This window comes from Leucoraja erinacea, chromosome 39, assembly GCF_028641065.1.
Source record: "Leucoraja erinacea ecotype New England chromosome 39, Leri_hhj_1, whole genome shotgun sequence".
Taxonomy (NCBI): domain Eukaryota; kingdom Metazoa; phylum Chordata; class Chondrichthyes; order Rajiformes; family Rajidae; genus Leucoraja; species Leucoraja erinaceus.
In genome coordinates, this window is record NC_073415.1 from 10,860,775 (window position 1) to 10,881,853 (window position 21,079).

At 46.9% G+C, this 21,079-nt stretch overlaps 1 protein-coding gene across 3 annotated transcripts in view; it reads left to right on the forward strand.

The window, feature by feature from the left end:
- Window positions 1-21,079, forward strand: part of LOC129714350 (adhesion G protein-coupled receptor L1-like) — a 350,449-nt gene that overhangs the window by 327,657 nt on the left and 1,713 nt on the right. For 2 of the 3 annotated variants that reach the window (XM_055663898.1, XM_055663899.1), the window contains 5 exons: window positions 14,724-14,892; window positions 15,812-15,979; window positions 17,478-17,574; window positions 18,502-18,630; window positions 19,449-19,466. In XM_055663898.1, the coding sequence (XP_055519873.1) occupies window positions 14,724-14,892; window positions 15,812-15,979; window positions 17,478-17,574; window positions 18,502-18,630; window positions 19,449-19,466 (581 nt within the window). The remainder of the gene's footprint in view (window positions 1-14,723; window positions 14,893-15,811; window positions 15,980-17,477; window positions 17,575-18,501; window positions 18,631-19,448; window positions 19,467-21,079) is intronic. The other variant, XM_055663900.1, reaches the window with a different exon arrangement.

A 21,079-nucleotide genomic window follows, 5' to 3' on the forward strand; every position in this document is an offset into this window, starting at 1 on the left:
GATTCCTGGGATGTCAGGACTTTCATATGAAGAAAGACTGGATAGACTTGATTTGTACTCGCTGGAATTTAGAAGATTGAGGGGGGATCTTATAGAAACTTACAAAATTCTTATGGGGTTGGACAGGCTAGATGCAGGAAGATTGTTCCCGATGTTGGGGAAGTCCAGAACAAGGGGTCACAGCTTAAGGATAAGGGGGAAATCTTTTAGGACCGAGATGAGGAAAACATTTTTCACACAGAAAGTGGTGAATCTCTGGAATTCTCTGCTACAGAAGGTAGTTGAGGCCAGTACATTGGCTATATTTAAGAGGGAGTTAGATGTGGCCCTTGTGGCTAAAGGGATCAGGGGGTATGGAGAGAAGGCAGGTACAGGATACTGAGTTGGATGATCAGGCATGATCATATTGAATGGCGGTGCAGGTTCGAAGGGCCGAATGGCCTACTCCTGCACCTATTTTCTATGTTTCAAGGTTTCGGCCCGAAACGTTGCCTATTTCCTTCGCTCCATAGATGCTGCTGCACCTGCTTAGTTTCTCCAGCACTTTTGTCTACCTTCGATTTTCCAGCATCTGCAGTTCCTTCTTAAACACCTTAAGAAAGTTATATGTTTCTATAAGATCCCCTCTCATCCTTCTAGATTCCAGTGAATATGAGCCCTGTGAATCTAAAAAACTCAGACCTTTCCCGATCCAGTGCCTGTCCCAGTTGGGTGGTTTGCATCCACTACAGGCCTCTCTCTCGCACACTGGGGCTTTCCGCTGGACTTGTAGGTCCAGTCAGCCTGCTGTCCAGTTGCCTGGTGAACGACCATTCAGCCCTGCTTTGAGTTATTAACCGTGAATATCTGTCTAAAGTCTGCAAGTTCCAAGATGGGGGTTTGTGGACGGGCCAACACCTGTCCAAGCTGCTGCATGCTGCATGTTCGGAGTGAGTTAACCATATAGTCCTTCTTGTCACCCTCTCTCTTTTTCCCTTTTCCTGTTAATTTTCATGCTTGCTAGTTACCCCATATGTGATGGTTACTATAGTATGGACTTGCCTGGGTAAGAAAACCAACCAGTGCTTTAAGTTCACAGCTTTGTCTTCCTAATTTTCCCACCCTTCGGAACATTGGTGAACACACAGAGCTGGATCCAAGGTGTGTGCATTTGGGGACATTTCTCAGCCGTATAACACTGGCTATCATTGGAAATTATTCCTGGAGTAACGTCCAGTTAAAACCTGATTCCGCTCAGGGTCATAACCACCAGAGTTCTGGATGAGTCCCCTTTTTTTCACCAGTTTCCCAGTTCCCTTGAATAATAGCCATCTCACAGGCACCCGTAACCCACCACCATATTGTCCAGAGGTCCCTAGACTCATGATCAGTGGTCCTCGGACTGATAATCCAGTGATTGACCAACCCGATCTCCTGGTGGCCCAGCACTTCAACTCCCCCTCCCCTTCCGTATCTGACCTTCCTGTATCCTGGGCCTCTTCCATGGCCAGAGTGAGTCCCACCGCAAATTGGAGGAACAGCAACTCATATTTCGATTGGGTAGTTTACACCCCAGCGGTATGAACATTGACTTCTCCAATTTCAGGTAGTCCCCGCATTCTCCCTCCTTCCCCTCCCCTTCCCAGCTCTCCCACAGCCCACTGTCTCTGCCTCTTCCTTTCTTCTTCCCAACCCCCACCCCCCACATCAGTCTGGAGAAGGGTCTCGACCCGAAACGTCACCTATTCCTTCGCTCCATAGATGCTGCCTGTCCCGCTGAGTTTCTCCAGCATTTTTGTCCACCTTTGATTTTTCCAGCATCTGCAGTTCCTTCCATAACATCCAGTCAACCCCAGACATAATCCAGTGGAACCTGGTGTCATAGCCCATGGTCTCATAATCCTATGGTTTCTGGACATTTTCCAGTGATCCATGATCTTATCAGAGGTCAGGAATGTTCCACTGGGAATCTGGATCCAGAATTGTGTGTGAATCTGTTCCTGACACATATCCTTGAGAGGATTGTTTCACAAAGCTATTTCTCCTGTTGTGCTCAGATGGTTGTCCACCTTCCAAAGTCTAATTCTTGGTGGAATTGGCAATGTTGGCAGCTCTGATGAGAAATGAATGTTTTGCTGGTCACCGGGTCATTAAACTAGCCACATGCTTCATGGTCCTTGCTCTCAATGTCCACATCAAACCAAGGGCAACCACCCTCTGGTCCCAAGTACATAGTCTCACTGTGCTCACCTGCAGCCCACCCACTGTCCAACCAAAGAAGTCCGTGCACATTGATCAGGGCGCAGTAGATGATGTGCTTCGAGATGCTAAGGTCACCAACACCATTTAAAAATGGCAGCTTCTGACCCATCCACGATTACTAGACGAGTGATCTCTTCATCCATAGCTGACACAGTGCAGAGTTAATCTAGTACACATTCAATCCAGGTCATAACTGGGGAAGATAGACACAGAGTGTCTTTTGATTAGGGGTTATGGGGAGAAGGCAGGAGAATGGGATTTAAAGGGAGAGATAGATCAGCCATGATAGAACAGCAAAGCAGACTTGATGGGCCAAATGGCCTAATTCTGCTCCTCCTAGACCTTATGAAGTGCTGGAGTATCTCAGCGGGTTAGGCAGCATCTTTGGAGAAAAAGGATGGGTGATGTTTTGGGTCGAGACCCTTCTTCAGACCTGGGGAATGTTTCAATGGGAGCAGTACTGAATGTTGGAGAGGTCACTTTGGGTCAGTGATCAGGAGTTCAGTGCTGAGTCGGGAAGGTGGAAATGATCCAAAACCAAGTGTTTGAAGGCTGTCTAGGTTGAGGTTCCTCTCCTGAAGCAGTTGTGTTGGGACTGCACTTCACTATACCAATGCATTCCAACATGTCCTGTTTCTGCACACTTGTACCATTGCCAGGAGAATCATCAAGGATTTATTCTTGCCTACTCCCCCTGATCTAACTCTGCCTCAGTCACTTCATGGTGCTTTCTTACCTACTTTGTCCTCAGAGACATTTAGCTGTACCACTCTAAACCTTGGCAACCAATTCCATCACAGTCATTGAGTCATTGACTTGAGTTGACTCTTACCAATCTCACCCTGGTTACTCTATTATCTTCTCCGTCCTCTGCTGTTTCGGACAACTTGCCACAATGTGGGGTGACACAGGCTTGAATATTATTGTACACACCACTGTAATAATCCTACAGTTGACCCCCCCAATTCCAGAGTGGACCAGTGTCTCCTTTTGTCCATCCGGCAAAATCCCACCCATGGCAATGAACATCAGTGTCAGATTCCACAAGCAGCCTCATCACCCCCTCAACCCTTCCATTTTAACTCCCATTTACCCACCTAAGGCTTCTATCCCATAACCTTTGGTGTGGATTCTCTTTGTGAGAACTAAGCTTTGGAAAAGGGCCCAGAGTGCTCAAAGAGGCAAGAGGTACACTGATGGAACATGAAGCATTTGGTGATAATGCTAATGTGCAGCATCCAGTGGACGTGTTGTGCAAAACTCATACTTTAAGCTTTTCTATATAACTGCAAGGCTGGCGACTGTTCTGTAAATGCTTGCTAATTGCTGGGGCTATCTGGACTCCTTAAGGCTTTTTACCAGCGAAGTTGGCAAAATTGAAAGAATTACAAACTTTCACACCACAGAAACCAAGAGTGTGTTCCATTCGCTCAATTGTGCTATTTACGCTCTATAATCTGTCTCCACTATCTTTCATGTCTGTTCTTCCACTTGTACTGGTCCATCTTCCCCATAAAGGCATCCATGTTCTTCAACACAAAGTCTTTGCCTTCTCCCTCCTTCCCCTCCCCTTCCCAGCTCTCCCACAGCCCACTGTCTCTGCCTCTTCCTTAGTCTGAAGAAGGGTCTCGACCCGAAACGTCACCTATTCCACACTCCATAGATGCTGCCTCACCCGCTGAGTTTCTCCAGCATTTTTTTCTACCTTCATGTTTTTCAACAGTTCATTCCATGGGTAGAGAATCATAGAGTGATACAGTGTGGAAACAGGCCCTTCAGCCCAACTTGCCCACACCGTCCAACATGTCCCAGTTACACGTCCCAATTGTCTGTGCTTGGCCCATATCCCTCCAAACCTGTTCTATCCATGCACCTGTCTGACTGTTTTGTAAACGTTGAGATAGTGCCTGCCTGAACTACCTCCTCTGGCAGCTTGTTCCATCCACCCACCAGCCTTGACTAGGGTAGAGAGATGGTGAGTTCCTTGCTGAAGTCACGTGAAGATCTCCCCGTTTAGCACACTAAGGGCAGGTGTATTCCTCTGTGGCACTGAAGCATTATTCAGCCTTGCCTCCTATCCAATTTCCACCCATTCCTGACTGACCATTCACTGGGAGAAGGCGGAATGATCCACAGCCATGGAGGTCAGGTCAATGGATTGACAGATTCTTGATTAGTGCGGGTGTCAGGGGTTATGGGGCAAAGGCAGGAGAATGGGGGTGAGAGGAATAGATAGATCAGCCATGATTGAATGGTGGGTCTAGAATCGATGGGCCGAATGCTCCTGGAATTATGAACCCTGGCAGCCAGCCCCATGGCTGCTCTTCCTGCCCCTGCTCATTGGACCCCTACAATGTACTAGATGGGTTTATGTTGGGCCTAGTGTTACCTAGTAAGTTGCCAGAAGGGTTGGTGAGGGGACGTTAGCACTGATTATTTCTGCTCCCTCTCAACAAAACCAGAAGATTGGGAGTGTGAGTAGGCCATTCGGCCCCTCGAGCCTGTCCCACTGTTGAAAATCATCATGGCCTGTTTACCCTGCCATCAACTCCTCTTAATTTGTCAATCTTCCAAGTATTTGTTTTCACCTTAAATCTGTCTCCTGATCTGGTCTCCACCACTGTCTGGGGCAGAGAATCTGTGAGATTGACTGGCCTGTGTGTGGCACAGTGGCCCAGCGATCCTGACTAAGGGGGCTGCTGTAGGGAGCTGTCCTTGGCTGGGGGCTGCTGTAGGGAGGTTCCCTGGAACCGCCTGGATTTCCTCCAGTTGCTCCGGTTTCCCCCCACATTCCAAAAGATGTTCAGGTTTGCAGGTTAATTTGCTTTGGTAAAATGTGTAAATTGTCCCTAGTGTGTGTAGGATAGTGTTTGTGGACAAGGTGATCCCTGGTTGGTGCAGACTCGCTGTTTCCGCGCTGTATCTCTAAACTAAACTAAAGAAGACATTTCTACACACCTTAAATATAATCCCTCCCTTCACCACCTCCAGTTTAAATTCCTGTTGGAATATTTTGGAGGACCAAGTAACCAAGAACCGGCTCCATATATTGTAGCTGTGTCTCCGTGTTCCTGACTCTCCCATTTGGTACACAGCTGGTTGAAATCCTTCTGGTCAAGTGTGGAGAATTTCCACATTGTGATCAAGGTGGCTCTCCAGCTGTGGCCATCCTTTGGACCAGAGGATAGTATCCAGCTAACTCCCCTCATCCCATGCCCTCCTCTATCCCACCCCAGTCTCTGCCACTGGAGATAGTTTGTACCACATGGTCATTCAACAGTTGACCCTGTGCAGCCGGCAGCAGCCAAGGCAAAACCATACTCTATATAGTTCCAACCCTGTGGAGACTGCATCAGAGGTGGAGTGAGAGTGTGAGTTGGTGGGTCCATTGTGTGTGTGTAGACGTTTCATTACATCCAACTGCAACAAGGTGAGATGGCACAATGTAGCAATTTGGATCAATATTTGGTTTGATTAACAAGCCCATCGCATCACAGAGAAAAACAGAGGCATGTGTGTGTGTGTGTGTGTGTGTGTGTGTGTGTGTGTGTGTGTGTGTGTGTGTGTGTGTGTGTGTGAATGAGAGTGTGAGTGTGTGTGTGTGTGTGTGTGTGTGAGTGTACGTGTGTGTGTGTATGTGTGTGTGTGTGTACGTGTGTGTGTGTGTGTGTATGTGTGTGTGTGTGTGTGTGTGAGTGTGTGTGTGAGTGCGTGTGTGTGTGTGTGTGTGTGTGTACGTGTGTGTGTGTGTGTGTGTGTGTGTGTGTGTGAGTGTGTGTGTGTGTGTGTGTGTGTGTGTATGTGTACGTGTGTGTGTGTGTGTGTGTGTGTGTGTGTGTGTGTGTGTGTGTGTGTGTGTACGTGTGTGTGTGTACGTGTGTGTGTGTGTGTGTGTGTGTGTACGTGTGTGTGTGTGTGTGTGTGTGTGTGTGTGTGTGTGTGTACGTGTGTGTGTGTGTACGTGTGTGTGTGTGTGTGAGTGCGTGTGCGCGTGTGTGTGTGCGCGTGTGTACATCCAGGCTGGGAAAGTATACTCAAGGGTTACCGTGTGTTAGACAATCTTGTCCTCGCCACCTCAATTGGCTCCGTTAAGGTTTTGCCAGTCTGTGGTTAAAAAAATAAATTGGAAAGAAAAGTTAAGTTTTTTTTCAAAAAGCCTTAAAGAGTGCATTGGCAAGAAGCCCCAGGTTTGAGTTGCTTCTTGTTTGTTGATGCTTTTGGAGTGAGTGGACACTTGTGCTGACTTGTTCCCTTAATGCAATCTAACATTTCACTCACTGCTGATGATCAATATTTCACTGTGTCGTCTGAGCCCAATGTATCTGTGTAACCTAATTGCCCTTTGCAACTGTCGGCTCTGGGAATTCACTGGGAATTGTGGAACGATACAGCATGGAAATAGACCGTGCAGAGTACTATGCCTCTTTGGTGGAACCATCTCATTCAGCTCATTCCCATAACTCAGTTCCTTCTCAGTTCATAAGGCCATAAATACATAAGGGATGGTATAATTGGGCCATTCGGCCCATCAAGTCTACTCTGCCATTCAATCATGGCTGATCAATCTCTCCCACCCATCCCCATTCTCCTGCCCTCTCCCCATAACCTCTGACACCCATTCTAATCAAGAATCTATCTATCTCCGCCTTAAAAATATCCACTGACTTGGCCTCCACAGCCCTCTGTGGCAAAGAATTCCACAGATTCACAACCCTCTGGCTGAAGAGATTTCTCCTCAACTCCTTCCTAAAAGAACATCCTTTATTTCTGAGGCTGTGCCCTCTAGTCCTAGACTCTCCCACTAGTGGAAACATCCTCCCCACATCCATCTGTCCCATGAAAGTTAAAATTAAATCTAGTTATGCAACCTCTTGGAAGCAGTGCTTCTCGTATCAGAACCACTCGCGGCTAAAAAACACATATCTGTTACTCATCTATCTTTAATCTATATCTCTGGTTTTGGATCCACTCGCCCTTCGGGAGAAATACTTTCCTTAAGGAGATACACTTTCTCCTTATTCCCCCATTTGGCACTCAATATTATTTAGAACATCTCCATTGGACCTGTCCTAAACATTCCCTTATCCAGGAACATAAGGCTAGTTATCTTCATGGCCACACAAGTTCCAAAGCACAATTGTCACATGCAGACTGGAGCAGACACATTGAATTTAGCAGTGGCATTATTTAGTCTTTTGATGCAGTTCTCTCACTTTGTTGCGAATATAATCTTCAAGGAATCCAGTGCAATAATACAAATCTCCTGACAGAATAATTTGCATCACACACAACAAGCTGCAAGTATTATTTATTTTAAGCTTCAGAGATACAGTGCGTAAAACAGCCAACCAAGCCTGTGCCAGCCTCGATCTCCCAGTACACTAGCACTATCCTACACACTAGGGAACATATACCATTTTACCGAGGCCAATTAGCCAACAAACCTGCAAGTTTGGGACGTGAGAGGCAATTGGAGCACCCGGAGAAAACTCACGTGGGCACAGTGGGAACGTACAAACTCCACACAGTAAGCACCTGGGGTTAGGACCGAACTTGGGTCTCTGGTGCTGTAAGGCAGCTGCTCCACCGCTGAGCCACTGTGCCAATCTCTTAGGGTATAGGTGTTACTGACAAGACTGGCATTTTATGGCCCATATCTCATTGCTTTGAGGTTCTGGGCATTCTTGAACAACTGTAACCAATGTTACACAAGATGCAGAGTGCTGGAGTAACTCAGCGGGTCAGGCAGCATCTGTGGAGAACATGGATAGGTGACGTTTCACAGAGTGCTGGAGTAACTCAGCGGGTCAGGCAGCATCTGTGGAGAACATGGATAGGTGACGTTTCACAGAGTGCTGGAGTAACTCAGCGGGTCAGGCAGCATCTGTGGAGAACATGGATAGGTGACGTTTCACAGAGTGCTGGAGTAACTCAGCGGGACAGGCAGCATCTGTGGAGAACATGGATAGGTGGCGTTTCACAGAGTGCTGGAGTAACTCAGCGGGTGCAGCAGCATCTATGGAGCTAAGGAAATAGGCAACGTTTCGGGTCGAAACCCTTCCGGGTTTCGGCCCGAAACGTTGCCTATTTCCAGAAGGGTTTCAGCCCGAAACGTTGCCTATTTCCTTCGCTCCATAGATGCTGCTGCACCATAACTTAGCGGGCCAGGCAGCATCTGTGGAGAACATGGATAGGTGCCGTTTCACAGAGTGCTGGAGTAACTCAGCGGGTCAGGCAGCATCTGTGGAGAACATGGATAGGTGATGTTTTGGATTGGGCACTTCTTCAGACTCTTTCAATGCCTTTGGATGGAGACTTCCTTGTTCAGGCCCAGTGACCACTAGCAGAATGGCTATATGTGTCCTGTTTAGGATGGAGAACAAGGAAGAGATTAGTGATGGTGCTTTTCCCAGTGGCCATTAGTTCGGTAATACAGTGTGGAAACAGGCCATTCGGCCCATTGAGTCCGCACCGGCCAGTGATCCCCGCATATTAGCACTACCCGACACACACCAGGGGCAATTTACAATTATACCAAGCCTATTAACTCTGCAAACCTGTACATCTTTGGAGAGGGGAAGGAAGTGGGATTCTCAAAGAAAACTCAGGCAGGTCACGGGGAGAACATGCAAACTCCATACCGATAAACATAGGAACATAGACAATAGGTGCAGGAGGAGGCCATTCGGCCCTTCAAGCCAGCACCGCCATTCAATGTGATCATCCCCAATCTGTACCCCGTTCCTGCCTTCTCCCTATTCAACTGAAAGGGAGAAGAGAGGTGAATCTGTGAAATGTCTGCATACAAACTGACCACACTCTGGTGCTTATCCAACAGCCGGTACACTTGGTGCAGTGGAAGGAACTGCAGATGCTGGTTTACACTGAAGATAAGACACAAAATGCTGGAGTAACTCAGTGGGACAGACAGACAGCATCTCTGGAAGAGAAGGAGTGGGTGAAGTTTGGGTCGAAGTCCTTCTTCCGACCCTTCTTCGATCTCAAAACAAATTCCTTCCATCCAGAGATGCTGCCTGTCCCACTGAGTTACTCCAGCATTTGTGTCTATCTTAGCTGTACAATTGGTCTATCTAGCCTGTAGTTGTTGTATCTATCAGAGCCACTGTAAGTGGTGCACTGTACAGCCCATGCCAGGACCACTCTTCCCAAACTCTATGCTAAACCTCAGCAGACCTCACTGCGTGTATTGCAGTCAATTTCTGAGCACTACAATCTTGGGAGAATTTTGCAGCCTTAGAGAGGATCTTGAGGAGATTTGCTCCGTTGGTAACAGTGATAAAGATCTTAAGTTCCATGGACAGGTTGCAGTGTGTGCGTGTGTGTGTGTAGGATAGTGTTAGTGTGCGGGGACTCGATGGGCAGAAGGGCCTGTTTCCGCGCTGTATCTCTAAACTAAACTAAAAACATTCAGACACGACACTCTGAATATTTGATTAATTCCTCAGCTTAATATATCAGCTTCTTCAGAACACACAGCCACAGCCAGTCACGTCCACATTGACAGCAGTTCTTCATGCCAACCACAACCAATACTGCACACAGAGCCTATCCCTCTCCAAAACATAGAGCATAGAACAGTATAGCACAGGAACAAGTGCTTTGCCCCACAAAGTCTACCCTGACCATGATGCCAACTTAAACTAATCCCACAAAATGCTGGATAATTCAACTCAGCGGGACAGGCAGCATCTGTGGAGAGAAGGAATGGGAGACATTTCGGGACGAGACCCTTCTTCTAATCCCATCTACCTGCATATGATCTATATCCCTGCCTGTGTCTATCTAATGCCCCTTAAATGTTGGTACCATGTCTGCTTCAACCACCACCCCTGGCAGGGCAGCCACCTACCATTCTCTGCATTGAAACAAAACGTTAGACTTATGAGATGCAGCGTGTAAATAGGCCCTTCAGCCCACTGAGTCCGTGCCGTCCAGCAATCACCCCGCACACTAACACTATCCTACACACACTAGGGACAATTTACAATTTACAAGCAAAGCCAATTAACCTACAAACCTGTACGTCTTTGGAGTGTGGGAGGAAACCGGAGCACCCGGAGAAAACCCACGCAGGTCATGGTGAGAACGTGCAAACTCCGTACAGACAGCACCCATAGTTAGGATCGAACCCGGGTCTCTGGTGCTGTGAGGCAGCAACTCTACCGCTGCGCCACCGTGCCGCCCTTGACAATTAAAACAGAAAGGAATTGATTGATTGGAACAGAAGCCTAGACTTGAGCTGATCAATCAAAGTCATTGATCATCAATCTCTGAAAGAAACTTATCGATCTTTCAACTGTTCCCAGAGAGGCAAGACCACACAGAAACGGGTATTAACCCCGAGAGAACGCCTTTGGCTGCTCCATCCAGCAGCAAAAACATCCTCATCTCCATTAATGCAGGTCAACTACACTCAAATGGAACATTCATGAGTCTTAGGAGCAGAGATATGGCCATTCGGCCCATTAAGTCTACTCCACCACTCAACAAAGACAAATCTATCCTTCCCTCCCATTCTCCAGCCTTCTCCCCATAACCTCCAACACCCGTTCTAATCAAGAATCTATCTATCTCTGCTTTAAAAATATCCATTGACTTGACCTCCACAGCCTTCTGTGGCAATGAATTCACCACCCTATGACTAAAGAATTCATCTTCTTTCTCAAAGTGCATCCTTTTATTCTTGAGGCTGTGCCCTCTGGTCCTAGGCTCTCCCACTAGTGGAAACATCCTCCCCGCATCCACCCGATCCAGGCCTTTTAACATTCAGTCATCCTTGTTGAGATGATGTACCAACCTTCTAACTATCCAGAGAACTGCTCCATCACACGCCTGTAGCGAGATTGACTCATGTTGCAGTTTGTGGAGATAGTAATGGTGCAGTGGAGTTTGGTGCTGACTGACTGGGACTTGGGTTACACAGAGCTACTGCACAGGTGCTGATGTGATTGTCTCCACTGGTGTATATTCTAATGGAACCTCTTTTCTTTGCTTCTGTAGATATGAGGACGACAAACTGTTTCTCAAGTAAGCTCTAGTGTTGCAATGTCAAATAGCGAGAGCATTAAAACCCCGTCACTACCCGCCCTTCAACCCCCCCTCTCCTCCATGTAGTACTGATGAAACATACAAACATACGTGGGTACATCATTTAAAAGCTGCATCTTTTATTTCGTTATTTTATTATTTATTTCGATCAGAATAAAAGAATAAAAAGCAAGTGTGAAACAGCATACAAAAAACAAAACAAGAATATTTATAGTGTCATAAACAATAAATAAATAAATAAATAAATAGATAAATGGAATCGTATGTGTCCGAAAAGGAGCAGGGAGAAGTCAAAGCTGATTAATTCCCACCCCTTATTCAACTGCTTGTAATGATCTTATACAAATGTAGCAGCTATATGTACACCATATGTACACCAGCCACTATATGTACACCATATGTACACAATACAATACAATACAATACAATTTATTTGTCACTTGAACCTCATAGAGGCTCAAGTGAAATGTTGTTTCTGCAGTCATACATACAAGAAAAAAAAGACCCAAGACACAACACAATTTACACAGACATCCATCACAGCGCATCTCCACCTCGCTGTGATGGAAGGCAAAAAAAAACGTATCTCTCCCCTGCACTTCCCTCTCCCCCCGATGTCAGAGTCAAAGTCAGAGCCCCAGCCACTATATGTACACCATATGTACACCAGCCACTATATGTACACCATATGTACACCAGCACTGTATGTACACCATATGTACACCAGCACTGTATGTACACCATATGTACACCAGCCACTATATGTACACCATATGTACACCAGCAGCTATATGTACACCATATGTACACCAGCCACTATATGTACACTATATGTACACCGTATGTACACCAGCCACTATATGTACACCATATGTACACCAGCCACTATATGTACACCATATGTACACCAGTCACTATATGTACACCATATGTACACCAGCCACTATATGTACACCATATGTACACCAGTCACTATATGTACACCATATGTACACCAGTCACTATATGTACACCATATGTACACCAGCCACTATATGTACACCATATGTACACCAGCCACTATATGTACACCAAATTATTTACATTTATACACTAATCAAATATTTACAAAGCCATACAACAAAAAAGAAAAAAAAGAAAAAGAAAAGAAAAAGCCCTCATATACTATACAGTATCTTAGTCATATATACAACCCATCACTCTATAATCACCCTTCCCAATACAATCAGTATAACAAATATCCCACTCACAATCACCTATCCTCATCCCAATATCATTGTTGGTTCCAGATCGCCCTAGTGCCTGGGTCGTTGCCACACGACAGGCCTCAACTCTCACTCAAATCCCCTCGTGCTTGTTAATCTTGCATCTAATGATCGGTCTGTGCCCATCCCCTGATACGTGGACCTTCAGGAGTAGGCCATTCGGCCCTTCGAACCAGTACCGCCATTCAATATGATCATGGCTGATCATCTTACAATTAATTATACCAAGCCAATTAACGTACACACATGTATGTCTTTGGATAGGCTGCAGTTACTGAGGGGGAATGCACAGAGTAGAGTAGAAATCCAGAATCAGTACCCCGTTCCTGCTTTCTCCCCATATCCCTTGATTCCATTAGCCCTAAGAGCTAAATCTAACTCTCTCCTGAAAACATCCAGTAAATTGGCCTCCACTGCCTTCTATGGCAGAGAATTCCCCAGATTCACAACTCTCTGGGTGAAAATGTGTTTTCTCATCTCAGTTCAAAATGGCTTACCCCTTATTCTTAAACTGTGTGACCCCTGGTTCTGGACTCCCCCAACATCGAGGACATTTCTCCAGCATCTAGCCTGCCCAATCCCTTAAGAATGTTATATGTTTCTATAAGATCTCCTCTCATCCTTCTAAATTCCAGTGAATATCAGCCCACGAACCTAAGGGCTTAGTGGTTGGTTTGGTGTGCAAGTTACGATGGCTGGCATGTTGCATCCTATTTTCAATGGGATCCTTGGAAAAACTGCAGTGCGTTCTCACGACAAGCATCCCTGCAGATGCCCAGATTAAGGGAATCGAGGAGCAGTGGACACAGGTTCAAGGTGAAGGGGAAAAGATTTAATAGGAATCTGAGGGGTAACCTTTCCACATAAAGGGTGGTGGGTGTATGGAACAAGGTGCCAGAGGAGGTAGTTGAGGCTGTGTCTATCCCAACTTTTAAGGAACAGTTAGACAGGTACATGGATAGGACAGTTTTGGAGGGATATGGATCAAGTGCAGGCAGGTGGGACTAGTGTAAGTCACAGCTTAAGGATAAGGGGGAAATCCTTTAAAACCGAGATGAGAAGAACTTTTTTCACACAGAGAGTGGTGAATCTCTGGAACTCTCTGCCACAGAGGGTAGTTGAGGCCAGTTCATTGGCTATATTTAAGAGGGAGTTAGATGTGGCCCTTGTGGCTAAAGGGGATCAGGGGGTTTGGAGAGAAGGCAGGTACGGGATACTGAGTTGGATGATCAGCCATGATCATATTGAATGGCGAATGGTGCAGGCTCGAAGGGCCGAATGGCCTACTCCTGCACCTAATTTCTATGTTTCTATGTTTCTATGTGTAGCTGGGACATGTTGGCTGGTGTGAGCAAGTTGGGCCGAAGGGCCTGTTTCCACACTGTATCACTCTATGAGTATGTGGAGAAGGTGGGAACAAGTAAACCTCTTAAACGGTTGTCATCTGTGTGGGGAAGTTTGTTGCAGGAATTTAACCCAGAGACAGAGACCTTACAAGCCAAGATAATGCGTGACTTGGAGGTGGTTAGAATTCACTAACATCAGGTTAAAGTTATGTCTGTCCATGCTCTGTGCAATTAGAATTCATCTGTGTCTCTTATGTGCAGTTAATATATGCACACGCACTTACCCTGTTGACTGCATCTGATCAAGGTGGGCTTGTTATGTCAATGTTAGAGGAGCAAGCCAGCATTTATCAATCTTCTCAGGTGTACCCAGCTCCTACACAAATACCATCCATCTAAGATAGACACAAAAAGCTGGAGTGACTCAGCGGGCCAGGCATCATCTCTGGAGAAAACGAATAGGTGTCGTTTCGGGTCGAGACCCTTCTTCAGACTCATCCATCTAACCTGGGCTACAGTTCTTTGCTGTGTCGATGGATTTTATCATCACCCTGTAACAACCGCTGGGTCCACAGAACTCATCCCAGGCATTTCTCCTGGCAGAAACTGGAGAATTCAATGTTTGTGCAGTTAGGTTGTTGGTGCATCGGTAGAGTTGCTGCCTTACAGCGCCAGAGACCCAGGTTCGATCCTGACCACGGGCGATGTCTGTACGGAGTTTGTACATTTGACCTGCGTGGGTTTTCTCCGAGATCTTCGGTTCCCTCCCACTAAACTGCTGCCGTCTCTTGCTGTGTTCCAGGTCCTGGGCTCTGGGTGCAATCGCACTGCTCTTCCTGCTGGGTCTCACCTGGGCATTCGGCCTGATGTTCATTAACGAAGAGTCCATGGTGATGGCTTACCTCTTCACCACCTTCAATGCCTTCCAGGGAATGTTCATCTTCATTTTTCACTGTGCTCTGCAGAAGAAAGTAAGAAGCATCTTCATATGAAGAAAGGCTGGATAGACTCGGCTTGTACTCGCTAGAATTTAGAAGATTGAGGGGGGGATCTTATGGAAACTTACAAAATTGTTAAAGGGTTGGACAGGCTAGATGCAGGAAGATTGTTCCCGATGTTGGGGAAGTCCAGAACAAGGGGTCACAGTTTAAGGATAAGAGGGAAATCTTTTAGGACCGAGATGAGAAAAACATTTTTTACACAGAGAGTGGTGAATCTGTGGAACTCTCTGCCACAGAAGGTAGTTGAGGCCACAGTTCATTGGCTGTATTTAAGAGGGAGTTAGATGTGGTCCTTGTGGCTAAAGGGATCAGGGGGTATGGAGAGAAGGCAGGTACAGGATACTGAGTTGGATGATCAGCCATGATCATATTGAATGGCGAATGGTGCAGGCTCGAAGGGCCGAATGGCCTCTACTCCTGCACCTATTTTCTATGTTTCTATGTATCTATGTATTGAAAAAAGAAAAAAATAATAGCATTTGGATTTTTGCTCAGGACATTACGTTCAGGAACTAGCTTCCATGTCAATGGACACAGGAAGACAGAGCAGCCACAGTGGGTCAGAGGGTATTGTGTGTTCGATCCTGGCCTCGGGTGCTACCTGTGTGGAGTTTGCATGTTCTGCCCGATGATTTTCCTCCGGGTGCTCCGGTTTCCCTCCACGTCCCAAAGACGTGCAGGTCGGGATGTCCACTGGCTGTTGTAAATGACCCCTAGTATGAGTGGGCAGTGGATGAATCGTAGGGGGGGGTTAATGAGCCTCTGAGGAGGAATGAGATGGCAAGGGGTGGGATAGGTGGAGATGTTCAGAGTTCTCACAAAGACTCAAATATCAGCAAGGAGTGCCCCCTGTAACCTGTGCCCCCTGATCTGGTTGCACCCACCACAGGTGCACAAGGAGTACAGCAAGTGCTTGCGGCACGCTCACTGCTGCAGCCGCCCTGGTTCCGGCGTTTCCCACGGCAACCTGAAGACTTCCACCATCCGGAACAGCAGTCGGTACTACACTGGTACTCAGGTACAGAATGCTGCCGCAAACAGGAGGATAGCTGAAAAGGTCATTGTTTGACAGGCTTGTCTTCCAGTCCACGTGTGTGCTTGTCCACTTTCTCAGACGATCGGATCTTTCGCGGCAGAGTTGCTGCCTCGCAGCGCCGGGGACCCGGGTTCCATCCCGACTACGGGCGCTGTCTGTACGGAGTTTGCACGGACCAATGCCCGGAGCCGTTGTCTGAGAAACCGTGTGGTGTGTCTTGTCCCTGTTCCTCTCCATGCTTCTGCTGTTCGCCTCCCTCTCCGTCCCTGCTCCCAGCTCACTGCTTGTTCTATATATATTGCCGGGGTCTTTATATACCATGTTATATACAATGCCTCTTTAGTGGAACCAGTTCATTCAGCTCATTCCCATAACTCAGTAAATTGTTCCTTCTCAGTCCATAAGCTCATAAGTACACAAGGAATAGTAGATAGTAGAATTAGGCCATTCGGCCCATCAAGTCCACTCTGCCATTCAATCACGCCTGATCTATCTCTCCCCCCATAACCCCTGACACCCGTACCAATCAAGAATCTATCTCTCTCTGTCTTAAAAATATCCATTGACTTGGCCTCCACAGCCTTCTGTTGCAATGAATTCCACAGATTCACCACCCTCTGACTAAAGAAATTCCTCCTCATCTCCTCCTTCTTCAATTCTGAGTCTGTGCCCTCTGCTCCTAGACTCTCCCACTAGTGGAAACATCCTCTCCACATCCACTCTATCCAGGCCTTTCACTATTCGGTAAGTTTCAATGAGAGGTTAACCCATTCATTCCTGGAATCATTCTCGTAAACCTCCCCTGGACCCTCTCCAGAGCCAGCGCATCCTTCCTCAGATATGGTGCCCAAAACTGCTCACAATACTCCACATGCAGCCTGACCAGCGCCTTATAGAGCCTCAGCATTACTCCCTGTTTATTGTATTCTCATCCTCTTGAGATAAATATTAACATTGAGTTTGCCTTCCTTACTACCAATTCAACGCAGATGAACGTTTTGGGAATCCTGCACCAGCTCTCCCAAGTCCCTTTGCACTTCCGATTTCTGGATTCTCACCCCATTTAGCAAACAGTCTACGCCTTTATTAGATGAGAGACAAGGGGGGGTTTCCCGCCTGTGTTATCGGTCACCTGGGGAATTCATGGAAGTGGAGTGTGTGGGGGGGGGGGCAGTGTCTATCATCTCTCCACAGTCTGCATGATGTCAAGATTCAAGAGAGTTTTATTGTCATGTGTCCCAGATAGGACAGTGAAATTCTTGCTTTGCTTCAGCACAACAGAACACAGTCGGCATGAATACAGAACAGATCAGTGTGTCCATATACCATAATATAAATATATACACACATGAATAAATAAACTGATAAAGTGCAAATAACAGATAATGGGCTATTAATGTTGTGGGCCGTTTACTGCCGGTACCTTTGTCTCTGTGGCTGTGTTCTGCCCCCTCCTCCCCCCCCCCCCCCCCCCCCCCCCCCCCCCCACCACTAACAGCCTCTGACCTCCGCTTTGCAGAGTCGGATCCGGAGAATGTGGAACGACACTGTTCGGAAACAGTCGGAATCTTCCTTCATGACCGGGGATCTCAACAGCACCCCCACCCTCAACCGAGGTGACCTTGTAACTGTTGCTGGGGCCACAGACTGGCTGGTATCACAGCTCTGGTCTAGTTCACATTAGCTTGGTTTTAGCTTAGTTTGGATTAGACTAGATTGGATGTGTTTAGTTTAGTTTGATTTGGTTAATTTCAGTTTTTAACTTGGTTTGGTTCACTTTCGTCGAAAGATAGACACAAAAAGCTGGAGTAACTCAACTGGGTGGGTGACGTTTCACGTCGAGACCCTTCTTCAGTCTGATCAGTTTGGATTGGTTCAGTTTATTGTCACGTGTACCGAGATACAGTGAAAAGCTCTTTGTCACGAGTTAGATAGTGCTCTAGGGGCTGGCTATACCCTGCTTCAGAGTAGGCTTGGACTCTATTCCTTGGAGCGCAGGAGGATGAGGGGTGATCTTACAGAGGTGAACAAAATCATGAGAGGAATAGATTGGGAAACGTACAGTCTCTTGCCCAGAGTAATAATAATAATAATAAATTTTATTTATGGGCTCCTTTCAAGAGTCTCAAGGACACCTTACAAAAACTTAGCAGGTAGAGGAAAAACATGTAAGGGGAATGAAATAAATAGTAGAGACATGACCAGTACACAAAGTAAAGACAGAATTCAATTCAAAAAGAGTAGGGGAATCGAGAACCAGAGGTCATGGGTTTAAGGTGAAGGGGAAAGATTTAATAGGAATCGGAGGGGTAGCTTTTTCACACAAAGGGGGGTGGGTGTATGGAACGAGGACGTAATTGAGGCTGGGACTATCCCAACGTTTAAGGAATAATTAGACAGGTACATGGATAGGGCAGGTTATGAACCAAATGCAGGCAGGTGGGACATGTTGGTGGGCTGAAGGGCCTGTTTCAACGCTGTATGTTTTCCTTCCTCCACTTGCTCTCTCCTCTCTGTAACTTTGTTGCCTTTCTCGTCTGCAGGGACCATGGGCAATCATCTACTGACCAACCCTGTTCTGCAGCCACGTTCTGGGGCCAGCCCGTACAACACACTGCTGGCCGAATCTGTTGGCTACAACGCTCCTTCTCCCACTGTCTTCAGCTCACCAGGTATTCATCTCTCCCCACAGCCCAACCACCCAGCCCCAAAGGGCCGGCATTCATCTCACCTGGTACCCATCTCTCCCCACAGCCCAACCACCCAGCCCCAAAGAGCCGGCATTTGGGGTATAGCTGACGTCACACTGAGGTGTAACATGATGCCAAACGCACACTGGTCAATAGAGTTGGCCCGTGGACAATGTGTTCCTCTATGAGCCATTGGGGTTTGGGGGGTGGTGGGTGGGACTGCAGGGACTGTGGGTGTTGGGATCCCACATCTACTGGTTCAGGGATGTCCCCAGCTGCAAGGTGTTGGGATCCCACATCTACTGGTTCAGGGATGTCCCCAGCTGCAAGGTGTTGGGATCCCACATCTACTGGTTCAGGGATGTCCCAGCTGCAAGGATGAATGAACGTACCTAACACCAAGTGATGGAGATCCCCATGCGTATGTAGCAAGTGCAGATTCTAGTTTACACCGAAGGTAGACACAGAATGCTGGAGTAACTCAGTGGGACGGGCAGCATCTCTGGAGAGAAGGAATGGGTGATGTTTTGGTCTGAAGAAGGGTACCGACTCAAAACCTCACCTATTTCCGCCTCGTTCCTAACATAGCCGGGACATTGACAGATAGCTGAGTAATTAACGATGGCTGTCGACGCACTCAAACTGCCCATGTTGATGATGATTAACAATTATTACTTGTGTCTCCTGCTAAAAAATATTTACACTTTCAATTAATGCTCTGATTTAATGCCTGATTAAATGTGACTGTGTGATCTCATTGTTGTCTCTCTCTCTTTATTTATCCACATAAATCCACACAGGAACCTACAGAGAGACAAGTAAGTTGCATTGCCTTAGTGAATGTAAATGCTTCATGTTATGGATGCAAGCCTTGAAACACCCTTTCATTAACATCCTTCCTCAATATCCCAGCATTTCTCCCGTTAATTTATTTTAGAGAAACACAGAGTCCACACCAACCAGCGATCAGCACACACTAGGAACAATAGACAATTTACAGAGGCCAATTAGTCTACAAACCTGCACGTCTTTGGAGTGTGGGATGAAACCGGAGCACCCGGAGAAAACCCACACAGGTCACGGGGAGAACGTACAAACTCCGTACAGACAGCACCTGTAGTCAGGTGTGCAGGGCTCTGAACTGGACATCAGTCTTGTTATCAGGGCTTGTGCCATTAGTTCATAAGTGATAGGAGCAGAATTAGGCCATTCGGCCCATCACGTCTACTCCGCCATTCAATCGTGGCTGATCTATCTCTCCCTCCTAACCCCATTCTCCTGCCTTCTCCCCATAACCCCTGACACCCGTACACCACAGAGAGTGGTGAGTGTGGAATTCTCTGCCTCGGAGGGCGGTGGAGGCCGGTTCTCTGGATGCTTTCAAGAGAGAGCTAGATAGGGCTCTTAAAAATAGTGGAGTCAGGGGATATGGGGAGAAGGCAGGAACGGGGTACTGATTGGGGATGATCAGCCATGATCACATTAAATGGCGGTGCTGGCTCGAAGGGCTGAATGGCCTCCTCCTGCACCTATTGTCTATTGTCATACTAATCAAGAATCTATCTATCTCTGCCTTAAAAATATCCATTGACTTGGCCTCCACAGCCTTCTGTGGAAACAAATTCCACAGATTCACCACCCTCTGACTAAAGAAACTCCTCCACATCTTCCCAAAGGGATGTCCTTTAATTCTGAGGCTATGACCTCTGGTCCCAGACTCTCCCACTAGTGGAATCATCCTCTGTATCGAGACATAAAAACATAGAAACATAGAAATTAGGTGCAGGAGTAGAGGCCATTCGGCCCTTCGAGCCTGCACCGCCATTCAATATGATCATGGCTGATCATCCAACTCAGTATCCCGTACCTGCCTTCTCTCCATACCCCCTGATCCCCTTAGCCACAAGGGCCACATCTAACTCCCTCTTAAATATAGCCAATGAACTGGCCTCAACTACCCTCTGCGGCAGAGAGTTCCAGAGATTCACCACTCTCTGTGTGAAAAAAGTTCTTCTCATCTCGGTTTTAAAGGATTTCCCCCTTATCCTTAAGCTGTGACCCCTTGTCCTGGACTTCCCCAACATCGGGAGCAATCTTCCTGCATCTAGCCTGTCCAACCCCTTAAGAATTTTGTAAGTTTCTATAAGATCCCCTCTCAATCTCCTAAATTCTAGAGAGTATAAACCAAGTCTATCCAGTCTATCCAGTCTTTCTTCATAAGACAGTCCTGACATCCCAGGAATCAGTCTGGTGAACCTTCTCTGCACTCCCTCTATGGCAAGAATGTCTTTCCTCAGATTAGGAGACCAAAACTGTACGCAATACTCCAGGTGTGGTCTCACCAAGACCCTGTACAACTGCAGTAGAACCTCCCTGCTCCTATACTCAAATCCTTTTGCTATGAAAGCTAACATACCATTCGCTATTCTGT